This window comes from Thalassophryne amazonica, chromosome 21 (genome assembly GCF_902500255.1).
Source record: "Thalassophryne amazonica chromosome 21, fThaAma1.1, whole genome shotgun sequence".
Lineage (NCBI taxonomy): Eukaryota > Metazoa > Chordata > Actinopteri > Batrachoidiformes > Batrachoididae > Thalassophryne > Thalassophryne amazonica.
Window position 1 is genome coordinate 39,592,234 of NC_047123.1, and position 22,913 is coordinate 39,615,146.

At 41.4% G+C, this 22,913-nt stretch overlaps 2 protein-coding genes across 3 annotated transcripts in view; both read right to left on the bottom strand.

The window, feature by feature from the left end:
- The window catches only part of LOC117503005 (AT-rich interactive domain-containing protein 1B-like), a 34,105-nt gene extending 29,495 nt beyond the window's left edge, over positions 1 to 4,610 (bottom strand). For both annotated transcript variants that reach the window (XM_034162152.1, XM_034162151.1), the window contains exons 1-2: positions 4,004 to 4,610; positions 214 to 402 (exon numbers count right to left, since the gene is read on the bottom strand). In XM_034162152.1, the coding sequence (XP_034018043.1) occupies positions 214 to 402; positions 4,004 to 4,591 (777 nt within the window). In that variant the 5' untranslated portion in view covers positions 4,592 to 4,610. The remainder of the gene's footprint in view (positions 1 to 213; positions 403 to 4,003) is intronic.
- Positions 4,611 to 13,650: 9,040 nt separating this feature from the next.
- Positions 13,651 to 14,660, bottom strand: LOC117503108 (claudin-20-like). Its single transcript, XM_034162276.1, has one exon. The coding sequence runs from the start codon at positions 14,421 to 14,423 to the stop codon at positions 13,653 to 13,655; it is 771 nt and encodes a 256-aa protein (XP_034018167.1). The 5' UTR covers positions 14,424 to 14,660; the 3' UTR covers positions 13,651 to 13,652.
- Positions 14,661 to 22,913: the final 8,253 nt, after the last annotated feature.

Genomic DNA, 22,913 nt, shown 5'->3' on the forward strand with positions numbered 1-22,913 from the left:
ATGATGAAACATGTACCAGGTGGTGTGCGTACAAAGAACCGTAGCATAACAACCGACACTGCAGAAAGCCCATCGTGCATCTATAGAACAGCTGGTGCTTTGAGAAAACCTCCTGATTCCATGCAGATATGGAACAGCAGGTACAACAAATGTTACAGGTGCTACTGGAATGCAAGGGATCTCCAAAGTATGTCAAAGGTCATAGTGTCATACCTGTTGTGAACACTGCATCCCTGCCATCCCCATGTGCCCTCTGCCACTCATTTCAGCTGGATATTGGTGAGACGACAGTGAGCTGTATGACTGACCAGGGTACTGCGCCCCCTGCTGCTGAGAATAGGGGTTGTTCATTGTACTGTAAAGTTGTGAGCGTTTCATTGCCATTGCATCTGCAGGCGCCACCTTCAGGGGGGAAATAATGAAATAATGAGATTCCACAAATCACTTTAACCTAAAATCAACCAATTTCCCATCATTCACTTAAACAATTGGTGATTCTGATGTTTTTAAGTTCTACAAGTGATCGTCAATTATACTCAACAAAAATATAAACGCAACACTTTTGGTTTTGCTCCCATTTTGTACGAGATGAACTCAAAAGATCTAAAACTTTTTCCACATACACAATATCACCATTTCCCTCAAATATTGTTGACAAACCAGTCTAAATCTGTGATAGTGAGCACTTCTCCTTTGCTGAGATAATCCATCCCACCTCACAGGTGTGCCATACCAAGATGCTGATTAGACACCATGATTAGTGCACAGGTGTGCCTTAGACTGCCCACAATAATTTCGGTACTATATGAAATGTACTATTGCACGCTCCAACCACCATGCACCCTCACACTACCGGGGGTGGCATTTAGCTAAACATGGCAGAGTTTGTTTTGCTGACGGACGACGATTTGAAGCAGACGGTGTTAATTCTTCTCATACACAAAACAAAAAAGTCCATTATGCCATAAACCATCTGGAGACATGAAGAGCTGTTAGGATGATGAGCTGGACAAATTTCTGATGCGATTTTTCACTGGACTGAGGAAGTACACAAACTTGGTCCCCGGCGTCACGGACTACATCGTCAGAACTGTTTTTGAAATATCTGTTTTTGCACGTTGACTGAGAACAATTTTAGACTCCGATTTAAAGTTTGTGTTAGACTGTTAAGCACCAGTGACAAACACCAAAATGTAAGTCCCTTTTCTGTTGTTTATAAATTAATAAAATATCAAATGACAAAGATCAATTTTAGCTGTTATATAAAACAAATAATGAATGTTTTCTCATTCATTCAATGGAATGGATGTTTAATTCAGCAAAAGATGCAACATTCCATCTTTCACAATTGTACTTGTAACCCATAGTCACCTATTTAGAATAAGACAAACACATTATTAGTCATATCTGTGTGGAGGACCCTGTCAACATCTGTGCGTCTCCTCCTGGTGTCGGTTCTCTGGTAACTGCCATTAAAGAAAAGCAAAAACAATCTCATTTGAAGCTACTCTGGATGTTGCTGCTGATTTCATCAGACATGACGTCTGTGAAGCAGTGACTGTAAAACATGTCTGAATCCACGAGGGAACCAGCAGGTCCAGAATCCAGATCAGTGGATGAAATGTCCTCTGGTCTTCTGTCCTTCAGCTGTGGCCTTGTACTGTGCACGTACAGAAGCAGGACTTTTGGAAGAGGGCGGCTGTGATCAGCTGACTCGGCCTGGATGACATGGAGTCTCTCGCTGCAGATGTCCAGTGAAACTCCAACCCACTGTTGGAGTTATTCTGTTCTTCTCTTTACTTTTTTTTTTAATATATATCTAAATATTTTCTTCCACTTAGGAAGAAACACTTTTCTACCACTTCAGTTTTTTCAGGATCAAATCAGATGGTCATCATTGTAAGATCCTGAGTGATTGACATTAGAAAGTTAACACACTTAAAACAGTCAAAAGAATGAACTTATACTGAGGATGAAAAAGTACAAATGATGGTTTCATATTCTACCACTCGCATCATGTTTAAGAGCAGGATCTTCTCAGCTCATATTCAGCACAAAGTGAGGAAATGCTGGTTTTAAAAATGTTTCTCAAAAACTCAAGTTGAAATGAAGTAACTGATTTGTTTTTCCCCAAAACAGAAGTCACTTTTAAAAAGGGTTTATGTCAAAACATAGACTGAAATATTTACAATATTCTCAGATATCAGCCTGTGTGAGGTGGAACATTTTATTTAATGAAGACAACTGACAGCAGGTTTACTTCAACTGATCAACATCAGCAGCTCCATTCTGAGGAAACAATAAGATGATTAGTCCTCCAAGGTTTGTGGATGGACTTTCCTGAGCTGAAGGTTTACGCTGTCGACACATCAAGGTCAAGGTTCATACATGAAAGGAAAAGGAATGAAATTCCATACTCATGGCCAATGAAGCCATGAAAGTATAAAAAAAAGTTAAAAACAAAAGTAAAAGATATTCTATCTATCTATCTATACACACACACACAGGATCACCAGAAGAGACCAGATTCCAGCTAGAGTGGGTCAGCATCAGTGACCTGCTTAAGGATGTGCTGACTTGTAGGATTAAAGAGCCGTCCACCTGCTGCAGATCAGGTCATATCATGCTGTGCAGCCACAGGAACAAGGAAGTGAGAAGAATGAAGTCCAGACCTTAACCATACATACTGAACTGAAAGACTAGGTTAGGACTTAGGAAGACAGAGGACGGGACACTAAGAGGAATAAGACCGTTTGAGGCTTAATGCCGATCAGGAGTCAGACGTCAGCTTGCAGTGAGACGACCTGAAAAGTTTTAAAAGTCTGTTGGATGAGGACGAGCAGGTGGAGAACTGGGTGCAGAAAGAATCCACAGAGTGCAATCTGAGTGGAACAACTGGGTGCTGGTGTTGCAAACCAAACGGACCCCCTAAAAATGGGTCTGCCCTGCCTTCACTGCACATGCGTCATTTTGGACCACAGCAGCATGTGTGACAGAGTCTCTTCACCTAAAGCGATCAAATGGATTATTAACCATCAGATGACAAAGTAAAACCTCTTAAATCATTCTAAAGTCAGTTTTAAGCAGAAACTTGGCGAAATTCCATGAACCTTTGAAATGACTGATGCGCAGTGAATGCATCAGCTCGCAGCTCATTTTGCCACTGCGCTCTGATCACTTTATCAGTCTTTGATTACAAAATAATGCTGAACTTATGTAGAAAAGATTGTTGTAGAAAAGCTTCAGATATCTGTCACTGAGACAGATGATGACTGGAGGCAGTTTGAAGCAGAAATGAGGTGTTAATCGGTGAACTGCGGCTAATGATGCATGCCCAGTGAAGGCAGGGCGGACCGAGTTTTTGGGGGGACCGTTTGGTCAGTGACACCGGAATCAAGGCAAAGGTCATGTTTACAAGTTGTCCAAGGTGAGACATGAACAGCAAAGGGAGTGTAACAGCAGAGTCTGAGGGTAGATGGACAGAGAGGGAGGTTCAGGACCATCAGTCACGTGTTGCAGAGGTCAGCTGTATGTTTTGACCACGTGGCTAATCTGCATGAGTGAAGGTCAGAGGGCTCTAAGGCTCTCTCCTAACACACGTCATCATTAGCATAGCCCTGTTCACCACCGGTAGAACACACCGCTCAGGAATTAGCCACCATCTATAAGTGTGACTAAAATCATTATGCATTTTAGGCCTGAACCACAGGCTAACGGGGCTAACTGCCGTGCTAATGTTAGCCTAGCACAGCCAGCTAAGAACGGAGTCACCTTGGGCACAGAAGCTGAACTCTGACTTTATTCAGTCATTGTTATCCTGCGCAGCTTTTATTTATGGGCCACTGCGCAGTTTTAATAAATGGAAGTTAGGGTGACGTCCGTCTGGAGGGAATAAAAACAACAGCTAGCCCAGCAGCTACGCTAGCCGTAACCCAATGGCTCCGTCTAATTAGTGGCGCTCATGCTAAGCCCGCTGGGTGTAGCCGAGTGAGGCCGTGTTCACCTGCGTCCTGCCGCCGGTCTGCGTGCTGTTCCCCGTGTGTGTTCTCCAGCCGTACTGGGTGTCTTTAGCTGGCCCCACGCTCGCCTGCTGCCCGCTGCTGTAATCAGAATATCCGCCTCCATAAACGCCCATCATCGGGTTGGGAGACGTTAAGAGCTGACTGAGAGTCGGCGTGGCCCCCGACGGCTGCGGGAACCTTCGGAACTCTCCGCCGCCGCCTGCAGCTCCGGCCGGAGAGCTGGCGACGGCTCTGGCGGCTTTGCTGCTGCCGCTGTTCGGACCCAGGAGACTGGAGTTCCCCTGGCGGGACGGACTCATCATGCCGCCGTATCCGCTGGTCCCGTAGCCGGCAGCACCGGTCCGGTAGTTGGGGTAGTGGCTGTAGGAGCTGCCGCCGCCGCCGGCGAAGCCTTCATGGGAGCTGTGGACTTGGTCCATGGTGCCGCTTACCGAGAGCTCTACCCCAGTTCGTGGGCTTTGTTGTCCGCCATGTTGATCAAAGCTAGGCCCTCCTCCATCCCCGTAATAACGATTAAAGTCACCCGGAGGAGGGACGGAGGTGCTGCTGGAGCTCAGGCTGACATCCATCCGCTCCTCACGGCTCACCGCCAGGGGGAGCTGTTCTTCAAGGTGCGACTAAACAGCGTGTTGTCGTGGGGATCCACGGGCTCCAGATTGGGTCGTGTTTATAAAACAGGTATCTGACGTTTTTCAAGAGTGGTAATAAATTTAGCAAAGTTTCTATCATGAGTTGGAATGGTGCGTGAGTCCACAATGTTTTAGAACCTTAGACCTCAACAGTTTTTAGAAGAACTCAACCCTTTTATTTCCTGTTCATTACATATTTTTTATGTCAATTTACTTAATGTATTTATAAATTGTTTAGGTTCTTATCATATGCACATTATTATTAGCATCACCGGTATCATTGTTATTTTATTATTCTGGCGTCCATCCTCGTCAGATAAGTTCTCAACCATCACTCACTTATCCAGGTTACGGTGGCAGTAGACAGAGCACAGTGAATGGACTGAATGGACACTTTTCCATCTGAATCAGAAGCTCAAAGCACTTTACAATGGTGCCTGGCGTGCACACACACACACACACACACACACGGACCAACTTTGGGTTTTAACAACCTTGCCCAAGGGCCCTCAGTGATTTTCTGGCCTGACGGGGATTTGAACCGAGGATCCCCTGTTCTCAGGCCCACTGATTAACTACTAGACCACCACCTCCTTCATCCTACACTTCCCTAACCTCAGCCAAGTCTTCTAGCTCTTCCCAGGGAATCCTGTGGCATTCCCAAACCAGGTGGTAGATGAAATCCCTCCAGCGTGTCCTGGTCCTAACAGAATGCACTTTATTGGTCAAATAATTTCAGATTTCTCTTCATAAAATCATTTTCTTAATAAGTGGTTATTATATTCACACACACCTTTGTTTGCAAAAGGTTTAGAAAGTCACAAACATTCCAAGGATGATCCTAAATGTTTTTCACCACAGGATTTTGGTTTTGTTTGTTTGGGGTGAATGTGATTAAGGACACTGTGACAGGTTGAAGCCCCGCCTACACATCACCTGGATGCAGCAGGTCTAGGTTTCCTCTCAGAAACTGGTTTAGATCTGAGCACCAGAACATGAGCCAATCAGGATTTTGTCACTGGGGTCAGAAAAAATAATACTCTAAATACAAATTCTATTAAAATCATTTTAAGAATATTACTTTTCTGGTTTTGAATTCATTTTAAGCAGATTCACATCCTGTAAAGTTCCAACAGACAGAAGATTTTCAGGTCACTTCAACAGCATCTGACCAAATAAACTAAAAATACCATCATAATGAAATAAAGCTTTAACAGAAGAAAAACTTAAATTCAAAAGTAAAAAATATATTCAAATATTTATCAGCGTACTGTCTCACATTCCATCAGTTATTTATAAATTAACTTTAATTCACAGAACATACAACTTAAGATTTAATGATTTATTTCTCATAAAGACAACAGCTGCAAAGTGAACATGAAGTCTGTGATCAACGATTATCCATAGCAGCTCACTAATCAAAATGTTATTGATCAACCTGTTGCTCCTTGGCTATAGTGACATGTCAACCTGCAGGGGGCGCTATAGCCCCACTATGAGGGGCTTGACATTTTACATCCAGATATTCCAACTAAGGGTCACAGGTGGTGGAGCCTATCCAGGAGGCGGGGTTTAGCCTGGACAGGACGCCAGTCCATCACACGCTCACGGTTACTTTAAAGAACATGTCTGTGGCAGCCCTGAGCACCCAGACAGAACCCACACAGAGGCCCAGGTGGGAGGCGATCCCACAACCTTCTTGCTGTGAGGCAACAGTGCAAACCACTAATCCACTGTGCTAATAACATAATAGTGATTACATGATAACAAGAACCTAAACAATTTATAAATACATTAAGACAGTAAATGAACATTTAAAAAAAATACATAATTAACGGAAAATAAAAGGGTTGAGTTCTTCTGTTGCGCTCTAAGGTTCTAAAACATTCTGGACTCACACTATCCCAACTCATTGCTTAATTTATTACCACCTTTGAAAAATGTCAGCTACCTGTTTTATAAATACAACCCAATCTAGAGCCCGTGGATCCCCACGGACAACACGATAGGAGTTACATTCCACACTTTTCCAGGAATGTCTGTTGTCCCTGGAGTGACGGTGGCCATGGAGATGGGGATGTGGATGTGTTCGGCTCAGAGCTTGTCAAGAGAAATCTGCCTGAAAATGAAATACGATGCAGAGACGGCATCAGTCTCTATTTCATAATGAGGAATTCAAATCCTGCACAAATGTGAGACAGTGAAAGGAAAGTGTCAAACAACTCAAAATGAGTGGACTGGCTTTTCCCCCATAATATTCCTTTTATTCAAAAAAAATTTGAAGAGCTGTAGAAAGGAGGATCTTCACACCAAGAAAGAAACAGAGGGGAAGGGACCTTGGACTGCCCTCCAAACAGGTCCGTTCTGTTTTTTCACCCTGCAGAGTGAGGGCTGGATCTTGGACTGTGGTTCAAAGAACTGAACTCATCCCAATGGGTTCTTGCCCAACTTTGACAGAATTTGGACCTTGGACTTTTCCCCAGACAGCTCATCTTTCGCTGCAGCTTTGACCTTCCAGAGGAAGGATTGGATCCTGGACTGTTCCCTGGTTAACGGACTTCTTGCTCTCTCATCCTGCTGAAGCAGAACTGGATTCTTCTATAAATGCTCCAACATCACACACCATTCTATGGATCAGTAGGAAAACAGAAATCCTAAATACAGAGTCTTTATTGTCATTGTAACAAGTACAACGAAAGGAAGGGTTCAAGCTTTTCAGTGCAAATATAAACCAGAGAAAACCACACGCAGACTCAAAGGTCTGGAAAAGAAAAGAAAGAAAATTTAACAGAATGAAATAGGTGTGTCCAGAGCACAAATTCAAAAAGAAAAAAAAATATACAAGTACGTAGTAGCAATATATATATATATATATATATATATATATATATATATATATATATATATATATATATATATGAGAAAAGTATGTACAAAACTGTGGATATTTCAGTGGCAGTAGATATTGCACATAATCAAATACTGCACTTATTTCAAGTGTGTCATGTGACCTGGCTCTTTGGTTCCAGTGTAGAGTGTGACACGGGAGTAGATTTTCACTCCTGTCCCGTCCCACTCCCGGGCCAGAGTAAAAAAAAAAAAAAATTCCTGTCCCTTCCCATTCCTGGTAAAATGACTCCCATTCAGAATGACTCCCGCTCCTGTACTGCTCCCATTTTGTCCTTCTTTTAGTTTTTAGGCTTTAGTGTTCTGCAGTTTTATTTCACAAGATGTGGCAACAGGAAGAGTTCATCTGTGGTAATACAGGGAGGCACTTATTGCCTTAATCCAAATAAGAAAAAACACTTCAGTAAAAGACACAAAACATAAATAATGCACGGCCTGTGGTCTTATAGTTTTTCAAAATGTGGTGGTGATGGACACGTAATGATCCTGACATTTACTTTGATTTCTATTTCTGTAACTGCAGACTGTATGAAACCAATGTTTCATGTTTTGTGTTGTCACCTTTATTTTTATTTATTTATTTGTTAATATATATCCATTCCTGCATTTAAAGCCTGCAGCATTTTCCAAAAAAAGGCTGGAACAGGGCAGTTTATTCTAAATGTAAGAATTAATTATTATTAATTTTTACAGCCAGTTTTCTTGAGAAATGTCAGAGGATGAAAACATGAACATTTCCAAGTCACTGAATATTTCTTAGACTTCATTTATGTCGATTGTTCAGAAATACATACAGTGTGGTACTTTATGGTCAATCTGTGTCAGGTAGGCAGTTGTCAAAAACTAAATGTCCATGCTGGAAGAAGACGAGTGAGGGAAGCCACCAAGACACAACTCTGAAAGAATGTTTGGCTTCTGTGGGTGTGAGTGAAAAAACTGGGAATATAACAACATTTTTATTTTATCTTCATACAGTCCCTACTTTTTTATTTGTGGTTGTTTCTGTTCCATTTCTGAAATTACTGAACTGCTATAAAGAAAAGTGTGAACATTTTATTGCTTTTTCAAACTTTGTAGAACAAACACTAAACTGTTATAAAGAAGGAAAAAATACACAAATGCGCAGGAAAAACTGAACAATGCAGACTGATTTGACTCATGACTTTTGAAAATGATAAGAGGTAACTTACTTTGAAATAAATTAAATGCAGAGCTGCAGACGAATAACTTTGTAAAATAACAAAAATCAGCAGCTTGTGTATTTTTATTCTGACTAGAGTTCATTTCCTCTTTTTTCTCCTCCTCAGTCACATTTTGTGCTTGAACATAAAATAACGACATTAAGTCATCTAAAAGAAATATCTTTGTGAAATAACAGCCTGTTCAAGTTCAGAGTTCTCAGCTGCTTTATGTGATTTCTGCTTCTGAACATCACTGCAGAGTTTCTCCACATCAGGTTTTTTTTAAACACACGTGTGATTTTTATAACGTCCATTCATATATTCTCATTTTTTAAGGAATTTTTTGACCATTTATTTCATCTCATAATTTCAGTCTAACTGTCATCAACGTGCATGTGCACAGGACGAACCGTCAGAACAGTCCATGGAGAAATAAATGCAGGGCCACATTTTGTTTGTGTTGCTTCATTCTGCTCTCAGCGTGCTCACTCTGCACTGACTGAAGCCGCTCATACCCCTCCCCTGCCCCCCATCCAGCCAACTCTCTCTCTCTCACACACACACACACACACACACACACACACACACACACACACACACACACACACACACACACACACACACACAGACGGCTGCAGCAATCGAACCCAGTCCTAATTTTAGACAGCTTTAAGCAAAGCTGCCCGCTATTTTTTTGACCTCCTTTTTCAAAAATTGCAGGTGAGCGTGGGGCCAGCTAAAGACTTTAGGCTCGCTGCCTAAAACTTTGGTTCCCACTCTCGTCTGCTCCCATGAACTTTTAATCCTGTACCGTCCCAATCACGTGATAAATAGCAAAGTTGACTCCTATCCTGTGGGAATCCTGAAAAAATGCCAGCCTCTATTTCAGTGGTCAAATAAATTCCAAATAGAGCAGGTAGTGGAGGAGACGCCTCATACTCCATTCCACAAGCAGCAGATATTCTCCACATATAGACAAAACGTTCCAAAGTAAATTACTGTTCAAAATATCAGGAGACAACACAAATGCTACCCTCAAGAAGCCTTCCCAGAAATGACTCTAATCCACTCAAGCAGGCAGCAGATATTCTTCAGAGGCTCTCAAAATGTGCAAAAATGTAACACTGTTCCATGTAGACACAAATGGTCCAAGTCCTGTACAAACACCAACAACAAATTCTGAGATGGTGCTCAAAACTGCAGAGGTTAGGCATCAAAGCACCAATCATTAAAGGTTTCATCACAATGCTTTGTGACATACGAGGTCTGTTAGAAAAGTATCCAACCTTTTTTCGAGAGGGGTGGACCAGTGCTCACACAAAGCCTGCTCACAGGCGAATGACGCAACCAACAGGCATGAAAAAACTCACGCTTGCGCACAAAGGTTCAAGCTTGTCTGATGCAATCACACATGATTCAAATCCATATGGTTTTTGAAAAAAATAAAAAGGTCAGATACTTTTCTAACAGACCTCGTATACATTAGGACTCTGAGATCGAAATCAAAATTCTTTGGACTCATGTTTGAAATGAAATGTGAAGGCATCTTGGCTCCAGTGGGACCTGCTCAAAGATCCAGTACCACAGATCTTTCCTTGTCTGCAGAAATGGGTTTCCTGTTGCATCCATGGCTTGTGTCAGACAAGAACATCATGAAAGGCATTTTGGACACTTGGCAGCTGATCATGATGCTCTGTTATTTCACTATGAGTTCTGAGTGTTCAAACTCTGATATGAGTCTTGCTAATTCAGGTCCAGCAATCATCCACCAACACAATGCTGCTGGTCTTTCAGTCGGTCCCATTGCTCCTCCACAACATTTAATTGCGCAATGATTTTGCTCATGGCAGTGGTCAGTTGCTGTTCTTTTGAATGACAAACTGTCTAGTCAAACTCTGAATGTCTCACTGGATGAGTCTCAGACAGCTGGACCGTGTTCTTCACATGGACTGAAAGCCACCTGGTATGATGGGCGCGGTCAAGAGCAAACATCCAAGGCAGATGTAGAGCCAGCACTCAAAGTCAGGCTGCCTCAATGACCTCACAAAGAGCAGCATGTGAGTCTCCAAAGTCAGCGTCTGCAGCCAGGAGTCAAAGTGGAGGATTGCTTCAGTTTGTTGGTGACCCCATATTGACCTCTGGGGGTGTTGTACCCAACAGACAGAAGTTTCCCATTCACAGAAACATGGAAATACATATTTGGTTTCCATTTCCATCGCATTTAGGTCCTAAGATACACCCGTTTCTAACGTCATGCGTACAAATGTCATATCCTGGAGGTCACTGACCTCTAGCTGACCCAAGAGGTCAAACTGAAAAGACCTCGACATCTTCAGTTAAAGCTCGTGTCATCAAGAACAAACCCTGAGAGTTTCATGCTTCTGTCTGTGCCGCTGAACAGCCCCACTCGTGTGGCCGTTCACGTCAGCTGTGACTGACAGCTCTGCTCAGGGCAAAGCTAACATGCACACTCTGTGCACGCTGCGTCAGGGTGTACGTTCTGTGCACAGCAGGGGAGGAGGGCGGGGACGGGGAGGAGGCGTGTTTATCCGGCCGTGGAGAGACGATGATGGGAAATGAAGAACATCATTACCTCGCTCCACGCCGCGCTGCACCTCCTGCACCCGCAGCGAACCCTGGAGCAGACCGCGTCCTTCACGCCCGGACTCATCCCGGTCCTTCATCCCAAACAATCATTTTTTAAAGTTCAGTCTTTTTTTTTTCTTTTATGAAGAGAAGAAAAAAAAAAAAAACCTGTTATAAGCTTTTAAAAAAGTCATTTTCATGCAAACACAAAGATATCTCTGCTTTGGAACCTCGTGAAGATGAAACATTCAATATTTTATCCACCAGGGGGCAGATATGTGTTGAATCAGCTTTGTATCCGCAATTTCAATTTAATTCAATTTCATTTTATTTTATTTATATATCACCAAATCACAACAAAGCTGCCTTCAGGTGCTTCACATAAGTAGAGTCTGAAAATCAGACAGGAGACAGTGGGAAGAAAAAACTCCATCTGATGATAAAGAGGAAGAAACCTGAAGCAGACCAAACTCAGAGACTCAAATCACAAAAAAAAAAAAAAAAAGCGAGATTTTTTCAGGTTGGACATTCATCACGTGGAACGACCTCCAAAAAACGAACTGGCCTGTTTTTGACTGGTTAGAATTTGTCAAAGGTTGCAGGTTCACTGCAGACAGATCAGTCAGAGAGTGCCATGAAGAACACTGAAGCGCCGCTGAGCAAGGCTGTGCACAGCGGCTTAATGTGAACTCTGTAAAGCATCTGCAGAAATCCACAATTAAAACACTCAGAAATACCACAGTCTATATTAAAGACTGATGTTTTTAATTTGCACATAAAGTTTTAATCCATTTATTAACTAATAAATTTAATGTGACCTTTATTTGTCAGGAAAACAAAAATGAAACAATTAATTAATACATAAATTCACTCAGTCACTGCATTTATATATTTACCAGGAACACATTTAATTATCCAGAAGAAGCACTTCAACAGACATAAATGTAGTAAATTAGGACTAAATACTTTTTAAGTGCATCAGGTGGTACACAATCCTTGTTTATCAATCAGCTGACAAAACTGAGCAAGACAGGTTTTTTTTTATACATAATTGTTTTATTTTACCATGAACGCATATTATGACCATCATATTATTTTACCTTTTTTTTTTTTTTTAACCATAATCACTTCTTTTTAAGAAACCATAATGGCCTTTTCTGCATAACCATTTTTTAAAACATAACTGTCTTAAACCGTCTTTAAAAAAACATCTTTTTTTCCATTACTATTTTTTTTTTACCAAAATCATCTTTATTTTAGATTTTTTAAATCTAAATTGTACTGAATAAAACATAACTTTTTTCTATAACTGTCTTAAAAAACCCATAATCATCACTTTTTAAACATGCTTCTTTCCCATCAATCTTATTTTTTGTTAACCATAATCATCTTCACTCACTCACTCATCTTCAACCGCTTATCTGGAATCAATCAACTTTTCTGTTCCTTTTTTTAAACCATAATCATCTGTTTTTTTTTTTTTAGAATAATAATAAAAAAAATTAATTATTACCAAAATGGTACTGAATAATTTGTAACAGTTTTTTCATAACTGTCTTAAAAAACCCAGAATCAATCAAGTGTTTTTCATTATTAATTAATGTATTTGTTTTTACAATAATCATCATTTTTATAATTCTTTTAAAACCATAATTGTCTTTTACCATTTGTCATCTTTTTTTTTTAATATAATGGTATTTTTAATGATTATCTTTTTAAAACCATAATTGTTTTTCCCACCACTAATCTCAAAAATCTTTTCCCGTAATTCTTTTTGAAACCATAACTGTCTTTTATTTTTAACAGTCATCTTTTTTCTTTTGTTGGATAATCATTTTTTAACCACAATTTTATTTAAAAATAAATACTATATCTCTTTTTAAAAATCTTAATTGTCTAAAAAAAAACATGCCCTTATTGTCTTTGTTGCTGCATTTTGTTTTTTTTTACTATAACTGTTTTTTTTTTTGTTTGTTTGTTTTTTTTTTTTTTTTACCATAATTATCTTTAAAAAAAAGAAGAAGAAGACATAACTGTCTTTTTTTTTTTTTTTGAAGTGAGGTGAGGGTTGGGGGCAGAATCGGAGTCTTTCACAGCAGCATCCCGTCGTTTTTCAGCTCCATTTAAATGAAGAAGCAGAAGCAGCTGCACAAACGTGTGCCGTCACGTTTTATTTTCACAGCAGAGTGAGCGCTGGGATTTTTTGTTTTCAGATCTTTGGTTTGACAGGATGCACGAGTGTGCGCTTTGGTCACTCTTCTGTTTCTGGACACCCTGCTGTGAATCCAGCAGCAGGTCTTTGCAGCAGCATTCTGCAGTGGTGAGGGTTAAACGTACTCCTTCAGGCTGTAGTTGTCTTTCACGTCTTTTGGAGGGACTCTGGACAGGGACAGGTGGAAGTGCTGCTCTGGTTTCTGTGGCTTCACGCCGTCCATCTGCAGACCGACTGTTTGGTTTTGTTGCTCTCTTTTCAGCTCACGCCGTTGAGGTCCATCAGGGTCAGTGGACACAGAGGAGTCTGGCCGTCCCGTTCTTGTCCCCGGACAGGACAAGCAAAAGATGATGCCGCTGGCTAATAGGAATCCGGCGGAGATGAACGTGATGCACAGAGCTCCGCCGGGTTGGTACTTGCTGCTGTCTGGGGCGTCCGTGGTCAGGAAGGCAGTGATGACTTCGTTGGTGAACCAGGATGCGGGGATCAGGCAGAGGGCGCTGGCCAGGATGAAGCAGCCGCCTGCAGCCATTGCAGTGTGTCCTTTTGCCCGCCGGCTGCCCCCCCAACGGGTGCATTTGAGCCCGAGGGACGCCAGGCAGAGACCCAGTGACGCGATCAGGCACGACAGCACCATGGCAGCACGCGTGGCCTGCAGGTACGCCGGCAGTGACAGCATTGAGTTCTTCATGGTGCAGCTGAACACGCCGGAGCTGTACCAGACGCAGTCCATCCACAGACCCTGCATCTGTGAGATGGGGGTCATGATGTTGAACCACACGCCAATGCTCACCTTCCAGTTTGGGAGCACAGTGGCCACCGTGGCACCCAGGATGCCCAGGAGCGCCAGTGCCAACGCCAGGATCTGAACGGCGGCTGGCGGCATGGCTCAGCACCCTCTGGCACTCTGGTCCCCGTTGGTGCGGCGGTGTCTCACACAGGTTCTGACAACAGATAATTCCTCAGCACCAGCGCCAACGGGATGCAACGGAACGAGAAATGAGAACTGAAGTGAGCGAGGGAGCGTGACGGACGCACAGCTGAGGCTGCTGATGGAAATCTTCTGGCCGTCTGCTTTTATTTTGTCCTCACTGATTGCCGGTGTTAGTTACTCCGTGTCCCCGCGGACCCACAGACACTCAATTATGTGTGTTTAAAGCTGCAGTGTCGCTCCTGGAATATCAGCACTGTGGAGGAAGTCTGCACTCAGCTCCAAGAAGTTTTCCTACCTCATCCCCTCAGAGCTCCAACAGAAGCACTCAGGAGTCCAAAAACCGGATCAGTCTCACCTGTGTGGAGGACGGCTGTGTTCAACTCCCGCCTCTGACTGTTGTCTCCTTGGCAACAGTACACAGAGCTTCATGCCACCCGGTGTCCTGGAGCAGATGCACCAGGATTCTTCTCAGCAGAAGAACCAAAGTGTGGTTCTGGTTTGTTTGCAGCCTGAAGGTCAGTGCAGCTGCAGACCAGCATCCTCATCAGATGAGTTGATGGCGAGTTACGACTGCGTCACGCAACGCTGCAGAAATGGAGCTCTGCGTCGCAGCTGACCTCCCAAAAGCAGCAGTTTATCAGAAGACGTGATGTTTTTTAGTTTTTGTCTCCTCGCTCTCAGAGTTCGTGGTGAAAGCGTTTCTTGAAGGAAAATTACCGCCGTGACGGTAAAAGCTCATTATTGGTTATTACTCAGAATAAGTATCCGAGTTCTTCGCCGCCATGCCTTTCATGACTGACAGGCTTATTTCAGCTTTTAAACAGTCGTCGTGCACCATCAGCTCGCCATTTCATCCTTTGCTGGGCTGCACTGTCACCTGTCATGTGACTGTGTGAAGTATCGCCTCCTGCAACATACTGATAAGAGCCAGGAGCCCCGCCCACCTGCGCGGCAGCACCGGGACCCTGCAGTGAGTCCAGTCGCAGTCCCAGCCTGTTATTACCATAATCATCCGGTGTTATCAGACCTGCCCAGGCAGAAGACAAAGAGCCGCCCTCTGTGGGAACATGGAAGCCTCTGTGGGCGTCGCCGGGCTCATCCTCACCCATGAAAGGATGATGTCTGGATGCAACAAACCAGCAGGTCATAAAATACATATTCTAAATGAATATCAAGATGAGGTGCAGCAGTTTAATCCAGGACAGTAACGGCACTGTAAAAAGAAATACTGTATTGTTCTTTTGTTTTATGTTTGTTGTTTTGGTTAAGAAACCTGAACATTGTTTTGAAACCGTACGTTCATGAAGTGTTCACAGTGCTTCACTTTTTCCACATTTTGTTATATTACAAATGGAGTCAATTCATTTTTCCACTCAAAATTTTACTCACAACACCCCATAATGACATGAAAAAAGTTTTATTTATTTATTTTTAATTTTTGAAAATTTATGAAAAATAATAAACTAAGAAATCACATGTACATAAGTATTGGATGGGGAGCGTCGATGCACAGCCATTTTCAGATCTCTCCAGAGATGTTCAATCGGATTCAGGTTCTTGGTCACCTCCCTGACTAAGGTCCTCCTCCCCTGATCGCTCAGTTTACACAGGTGGTCAGCTCTAGGAAGAGTCCTGGTGTATCCAAACTTTTTCCATTTACAGATGATGGAGTCCACTGTGCTCATTGGGACCTTCAAAGCAGCAGAAATGTTTCTGTGTCCTTCCCCATATTTGTGCCTCCAGACAATCCAGTCTTTGAGGTCTACAGACAATTCCTTTGACTTCATGCTTGGTTTGTGCTCTGATGTCATCTGCGGGACCTTATATGTAGACAGGTGTGTATCTTTCCAAATCATGTCCAGTCAACTGAATTTAGCCCAGGTGGATTCCAATTAATCTGTCGAAACATTTCAAGGATGATCAGTGGAAACAGGAGGCACCTGAGCTCAAGTTTGAGCTTAATGGCAAAGACTGAATACTTATGTACATGTGATTTCTTAGTTCTTTATTTTTAATAAATTTGAAAAAAAAAATTTCAAGAAACCTTTTCTCACATTGTCATTATGGGGTATTGTGTGTAGAAGTTTATGGGGAAAATGAATTTCATCCATTTACTAAGGCTGTAACATAACAAAATGTGGAAAAAGTGAAGAGCTGTGAATACTTTCTGGATGTAGCGTAAATATGTGAAAAAAAAAACTGTAAAGTCCCTTACCAAAAAGTAGTATATGCAAGTATGTAACCCTAAGTAACCCTAAAGGTCAACAGTTGACTGGGGTAAACAGTGAGCTGCTAATAAGTCAGGCGAAACACACGTGAGAATATGAGTCCAGAATTCGTGGAAGACGCTGCACTCGGAATGCTCTGCTGGGTTTTTACTTCTGATGCAGAATTACTGCTTTTATTTTCAAAAGATTTCCAGCCAAAGTGAATTAACACATGAAAAAAGGATGTGTGGGTGTTTCTGACGTGAACATTTTGGTTTTACATCACATTAACAGCAAACTTTGATTCAACATGGCTGAAATGAGCACATTAAAGCTGGAAGTTTGACATTTGACCCCACATCAGTTTCACATCAGCAGCGATAATTGTTCTGGAGTCAATTCAAACCATCTGCCCAAGACCAAGTCTCCCGAGACGCAATCAATAATCAGACTGACGGGAAGAGAAACAAACCTCTTTATCTGCATGCATGTGAATGCACCAGCACACACACACACATTCATTTTATATATACATATATATATATGCATACATATACATACACACACACACACACATATACATACATATATATATATATACATACATACATACATATACATACATACATATATATATACATACATACATATACATACATACATATACATACATACATATATATACATACATATACATACATACATACATATACATACATACATATATATACATACATATACATACATACATACATATATATATATATATATATATATGTATATATATGATTTTCCTTTATAAATCATTGGTTGTTTGGATCAGCAATTTCAGTTAAATATATCATATAGCAGACAAACACACTGATATTTGAGAAGTGAAATGAAGTTTATAAGATTTACAGAAAGTGTGCGATTATTCTTTAAACAAAATTAGGCAGGTGCATAAATTTGAGCATCTCAAAAGAAAAAATACATCAATATTTAGTAGATCCTCCTTTTGCAGAAATAACAGCCTCTAAACGCTTCCTATAGCTTCCAATGAGAGTCTGGATTCTGGTTGAAGGTATTTTGGACCATTCTTCTTTACAAAACATCTCAGATTGGTTGGTTTCTGAGCACGGACAGCCCGCTTAAAATCACACCACAGATTTTCTATAATATTCAGGTCTGGGGACTGAGATGGCCATTCCAGAATGTTGTACTTGTTCCTCTGCATGAATGCCTTAGTAGATTTTGAGCAGTGTTTAGGGTCGTTGTCTTGTTGAAAGATCCAGCCCCGGCACAACTTCAGCTTTGTCACTGATTCATGAACATTGTTTTCAAGAATCTGCTGATATTGACTGGAATCCATGTGACCCTCAACTTTAACAAGATTCCCAGTACCTGCACTGGCCACACAGCCACACAGCATGATGGAACCACCTCCAAATTTTACTGGAGGTACCAAGTGTTTCTCTTGGAATGCTGTGTTCTTTTTCAGCCATGCATACTGCCCCTTGTTATGTCCAAATAACTCAATTTTAGTTTCATCAGTCCACAGCACCTTATTCCAAAATTAAGCTGGCTTGTCCAAATGTGCTTTAGCATACCTCAAGCGACTCTGTTTGTGGCGTGTACATAGAAAAGGCTTCCTCTGCATTACAGCATCATACAGCATCTCTTTGTGCAAAGTGCGCTGTATAGTTGAACGATGCACAGAGACACTATCTACAGCAAGATCTTGTTGTAGGTGTTTGCAGCAGGTCTGTGGGTTGACTATGACTGTTCTCACCATCCTTTGCTTCAGCTTATCTGAGAATTTTATTGTCCTGCCACTTCGGGCCTTAACTAGGACTGTGCCTGTGGTCTTCCATTTCCTCACTATGTTCCTCACAGTGGAAACTGACAGCTGAAATCTCTGAGATAGCTTTTTGTATCCTTCCCCTAAACCATGATGTTGAACAATCTTTGCTGTCAGGTCATTTGAGAGTTGTTTAGAGGCTCCCATGTTACCACTCATTAGAAGATATGCAAAGAGGGGAAACATTTGCAAATGGCCACCTTAAATATCCTTTCTCGTGATTGGATTCACCTGTGTAAGGAGGTCATGGGTCAATGAGCTTACCAAACCAATTTTGTGTTCCAATAATTAGTGCTAAATGTTTTAAATCAATAAAATGACAAGGGTGCCCAAATTTATGCACCTGCCCAATTTTGTTTAAATAATTATTGCACACTTTCTGTAAATACTAGAAACTTAATTTCACTTCTCAAATATCACTGTCTTCATCTGCTTATATGATATATTTAACTGAAATTTCTGATCCAGACAACCAATGATTTATAAAGGAAAAACATGAAAATTATCAGGGGGGCCCAAACCTTTGCATACAACTGTATATACACACCAGAGGTGGTGTACAAGTGAACACAAGTGAAGCTAGGCTTCCCCTAAAATGTCAAAAAATTAAATGGTCAAATATGTACAGTTCGTTATCATTTCATTGACTACAAATGCATTCAAACACGTTCATCTTGAAGATGAGTTCGTTCAGAATCAGCTACTTATCACAAATTGATTGACCATTTTGTTAACTTCTCATAAATCTTTTCTCATTCGGTCTGTGGTCAGTGCATTTTCCTGTAGAAGCCGAGCCTCTGTTCACTTCAATATACCTGCCTGGAAAGGTTTTTTCATTGTCATGAAACGCGATGGTCATTGGCTAAAGCGCGATTTTGACCTGCCCCCAGATGCTGAGCGTCTCTGGGGGTGAATGGAGCTGTGGGCGGGCCTGGACACTGGAGTTCTGCACAAAGATTGGATGATCAGTTGAAAGGCTGAATCCCATTTTGATTGACAGCTATAGGAATGAGAATTAGTTTGCACATTTTTGCATATTTAATAATTTTTAAATTTATGCCAAAGTGTTTTGCGTGCGCTATGAATCAGTCTGTTTTAAAGGCGCACAGAGAAGCACACTGGATTAGACATTATGTGATACTATCTGGGTGAGTTACTCTCTGCTTCGTTCTTCAGTAAGCGTTTAAAAGTCATCACACGTTAATTAACATCCTGGTTTGCAACACAGCGTCAAAGTATTCATGATTATAAGTCTATCCGGGATATGTGGTAATAATTAGTGGCTGTTGATGTATTTTATTCATGAGAATTAGTGACTGAGAAATCGAAGCATTTTGAACCACTGAATCAATATGAAGCAATGGTTCAGTGTTTTGAAGCTTTGATACAATTACATATGGCGACATCTGCTGGTCAATCTTTAAAATAACATTTGCATGGAGCAATGTCAGGAAACAGGCTCTGTTATGTATGTTTAATAATAAAGGTTCTATGTGCTTCTTGAAATTTTTGATGATATTTTTGTTTAAAAACATTAATAATATTCTTGTAAATGTTAGTCTCTTTGGCTGCTCCCTTGTTTTCACTCGGGGTCGCCACAGTAGATCCAAGGTGGACCTGCAGCGTTGGTTCTGGCACAAGTGTTATGCCGGATGCCCTTCCTGATGCAACTCCACATTACATGGAGAAATGTGGCAGGGGTGAGGTTTGAACCGGGAACCTTCTGCACAATTACCAAGCGCACAAACCACTTGGTAATTGTGCCATCGTAAAATACTGTATGTAACAGAGATATAAAGTGTGAAATGCTGGTGCAACTAGGGACTGTTATGACTATTTGACATACAACCCCAATTCCAATGAAGTTGAGACGTTGTGTAAAATGTAAATAAAAACAGAATACAATGATTTTCAAATCCTCTTCAACCTATATTCAACTGAATACACCACAAAGACAAGATATTTAATGTTCAAACTAATAAACTTTGTTGTTTTTGTGCAAATATTTGCTCATTTTGAAATGGATGCCTACAACATGTTTCTAAAAAGCTGGGACAGTGGTATGTTTACCACTGTGTTACATCACCTTTCCTTCTAACAACACTCAATAAGCGTTTGGGAACTGAGGACACTAATTGTTGAGGCTTTGTAGGTGGAATTCTTTCCCATTCTTGTTTGATGTACGACTTCAGTTGTTCAACAGTCCAGGGTCTCCATTGTCGTATTTTGTGCTTCATAATGCACCACACATTTTCAATGGGTGACAGGTCTAGACTGCAGGCAGGCCAGTCTCGTACCCGCAGTCTTTTACTATGAAGCCACGCTGTTGTAACACATGCAGAATGTGGCTTGGCATTGTCTTGCTGAAATAATCAGGGACGTCCCTGAAAAAGACGTTGCTTGGATGGCAGCATGTGTTGCTCCAAAACCTGGATGTACCTTTCAGCATTGATGGTGCCATCACAGATGTGTAAGTTGTCCATGTCATGGGCACTAACACACCCCCATACCATCACAGATGCTGGCTTTTGAACTTTGCACTGGTAACAGTCTGGATGGTCTTTTTCTTCTTTTGTCTGGAGGACAGGACGTCCATGATTTCCAAAAACAATTTGAAGTGTGGACTCATCAGACCATAGCACACTTTTCCACTTTGTGTCTATCCATTTCAAATGAGCTCGGGCCCAGAGAAGGCGGCGTTGTTTCTGGATGTTGTTGATGTTTGGCTTTTGCTTTGCATGGTAGAGTTTTAACTTGTACTTGTAGATGTAGCGACAAACTGTGTTAACTGACAATGCTTTTCTGAAGTGTTCCTGAGCCCACGTGGTAAGATCCTTTACACAATGATGTTGGTTTTTAATGCAGTGCCGTCTGAGGGATCGAAGGTCACGGGCATTCGATGTTGATTTCAGCCTTGCTGCTTACATGTAGAAAGTTCTCAAGATTCTCTGAATCTTCTGATTATATTATGGACTGTAGATGATGGAATCCCTAAAGTCCTTGCAAATGAACATTGAGAAATATTGTTCTTAAACTGTTGGACTATTTTTTCATGCAGTTGTTCACAAAGTGGTGATCCTCACCCCATCTTTGCTTGTGAACAACTGAGAATTTTGGGAATGCTCCTTTTATACCCAATCACGATGCTCACCTCTTTCCAATTAACCTGTTCACCTGTGGGATGTTCCAAACAGGTGTTCTTTGAGCATTCATCAACTTTCCCAGTCTTTTGTTGCCACTGTCCCAGCTTTTTTGAAATGTGTTGCAGGCATCGATTTCAAAATGAGCAAATATTTGCACAAAAACAATCAAGTTTATCAGTTTGAACATTAAATATTTTGTCTTTGTGGTGTATTCAATTGAATAAAGGTTGAAGGGGATTTGAAAATCATTGTATTCTGTTTTTATTTACATTTCACACAAGGTTCCAACTTCATTGGAATTGGGGTTGTACACACACACACACACACACACACACACACATATATACTCACAGATGTATGTACAGATGCATATTGCATTCACTGGATTAAAAAAATTAGACCGCTGATCTCATGAGATCAGCGGTCTAATTTTTTTTTTTTCTGTACGTATGCATGTACATATACCCACACACACACAAGACACCTGTCTCATGAAAGTTCCAGGATTGTTCAAATTTGCAGAATCTAAAGGTTTTTATTTTTGATTAATTAGACTTCAAACTCGATGCAGACAGTCTGCTCTGAGCTCTCCTCAGGTCTCAGAAGCTAAGCAGGTGGGCTCCTGGTGAGTATGTGGATGGGAGATGACTTCAGAAGACCGGGGCTGTGTGTGTGTGTTTCTCCACGTAAAACAAGTTGTGTCAGGAAGGGAATCTGGAGTAAAACTTGTGCCAAAACCCAGTGCAGACCTGTGCTGGCCCCGCTGTGGCGACTGCGAATGAACATAAGTGAACAACAACAGCATCAGTCAGATTGGATGGGTGCTCAGAGGAGGGATTGTTCCATTGGAACTGAACAGTTTTTGTTTTGTTTTTGTTTTTTTAAATCAGTGATCATCTCAAAAGTAAATCAGTTCACAAAGTCACAGAAAGTGAAGTGTCAAAAAACTCAGCAGCAGGTTGCATGACGACGTCCGTACGGATCAGTGCTGGATTATTTGGGACCAAATGCTCACTGGCGTGCAGCTCGAGTTCAGCGCCTGCCTGCTGCTCCAAAATGACACCATGTTTGTGAGGTCAAGTTAAAAAAGAGGCGGAGCAGAATGAAGCAGGATTTTCTAACAATGGGTGTGCTGTTAGCATAACAGGCTAACACTGATATTGGACAGCTCACATGATTTTATCATTAAATTATTAAAAATCACATGCTAAGTGTTAGCATGCTAAGTACAGCAGGTTTATGAGAAGCTCGC

Coding starts and splice junctions, on each gene's coding strand:
- LOC117503108 (XM_034162276.1), bottom strand. CDS start 14,423: ATGCCGCCAGCCGCCGTTCAGATCCTGGCGTTGGCACTGGCGCTCCTG.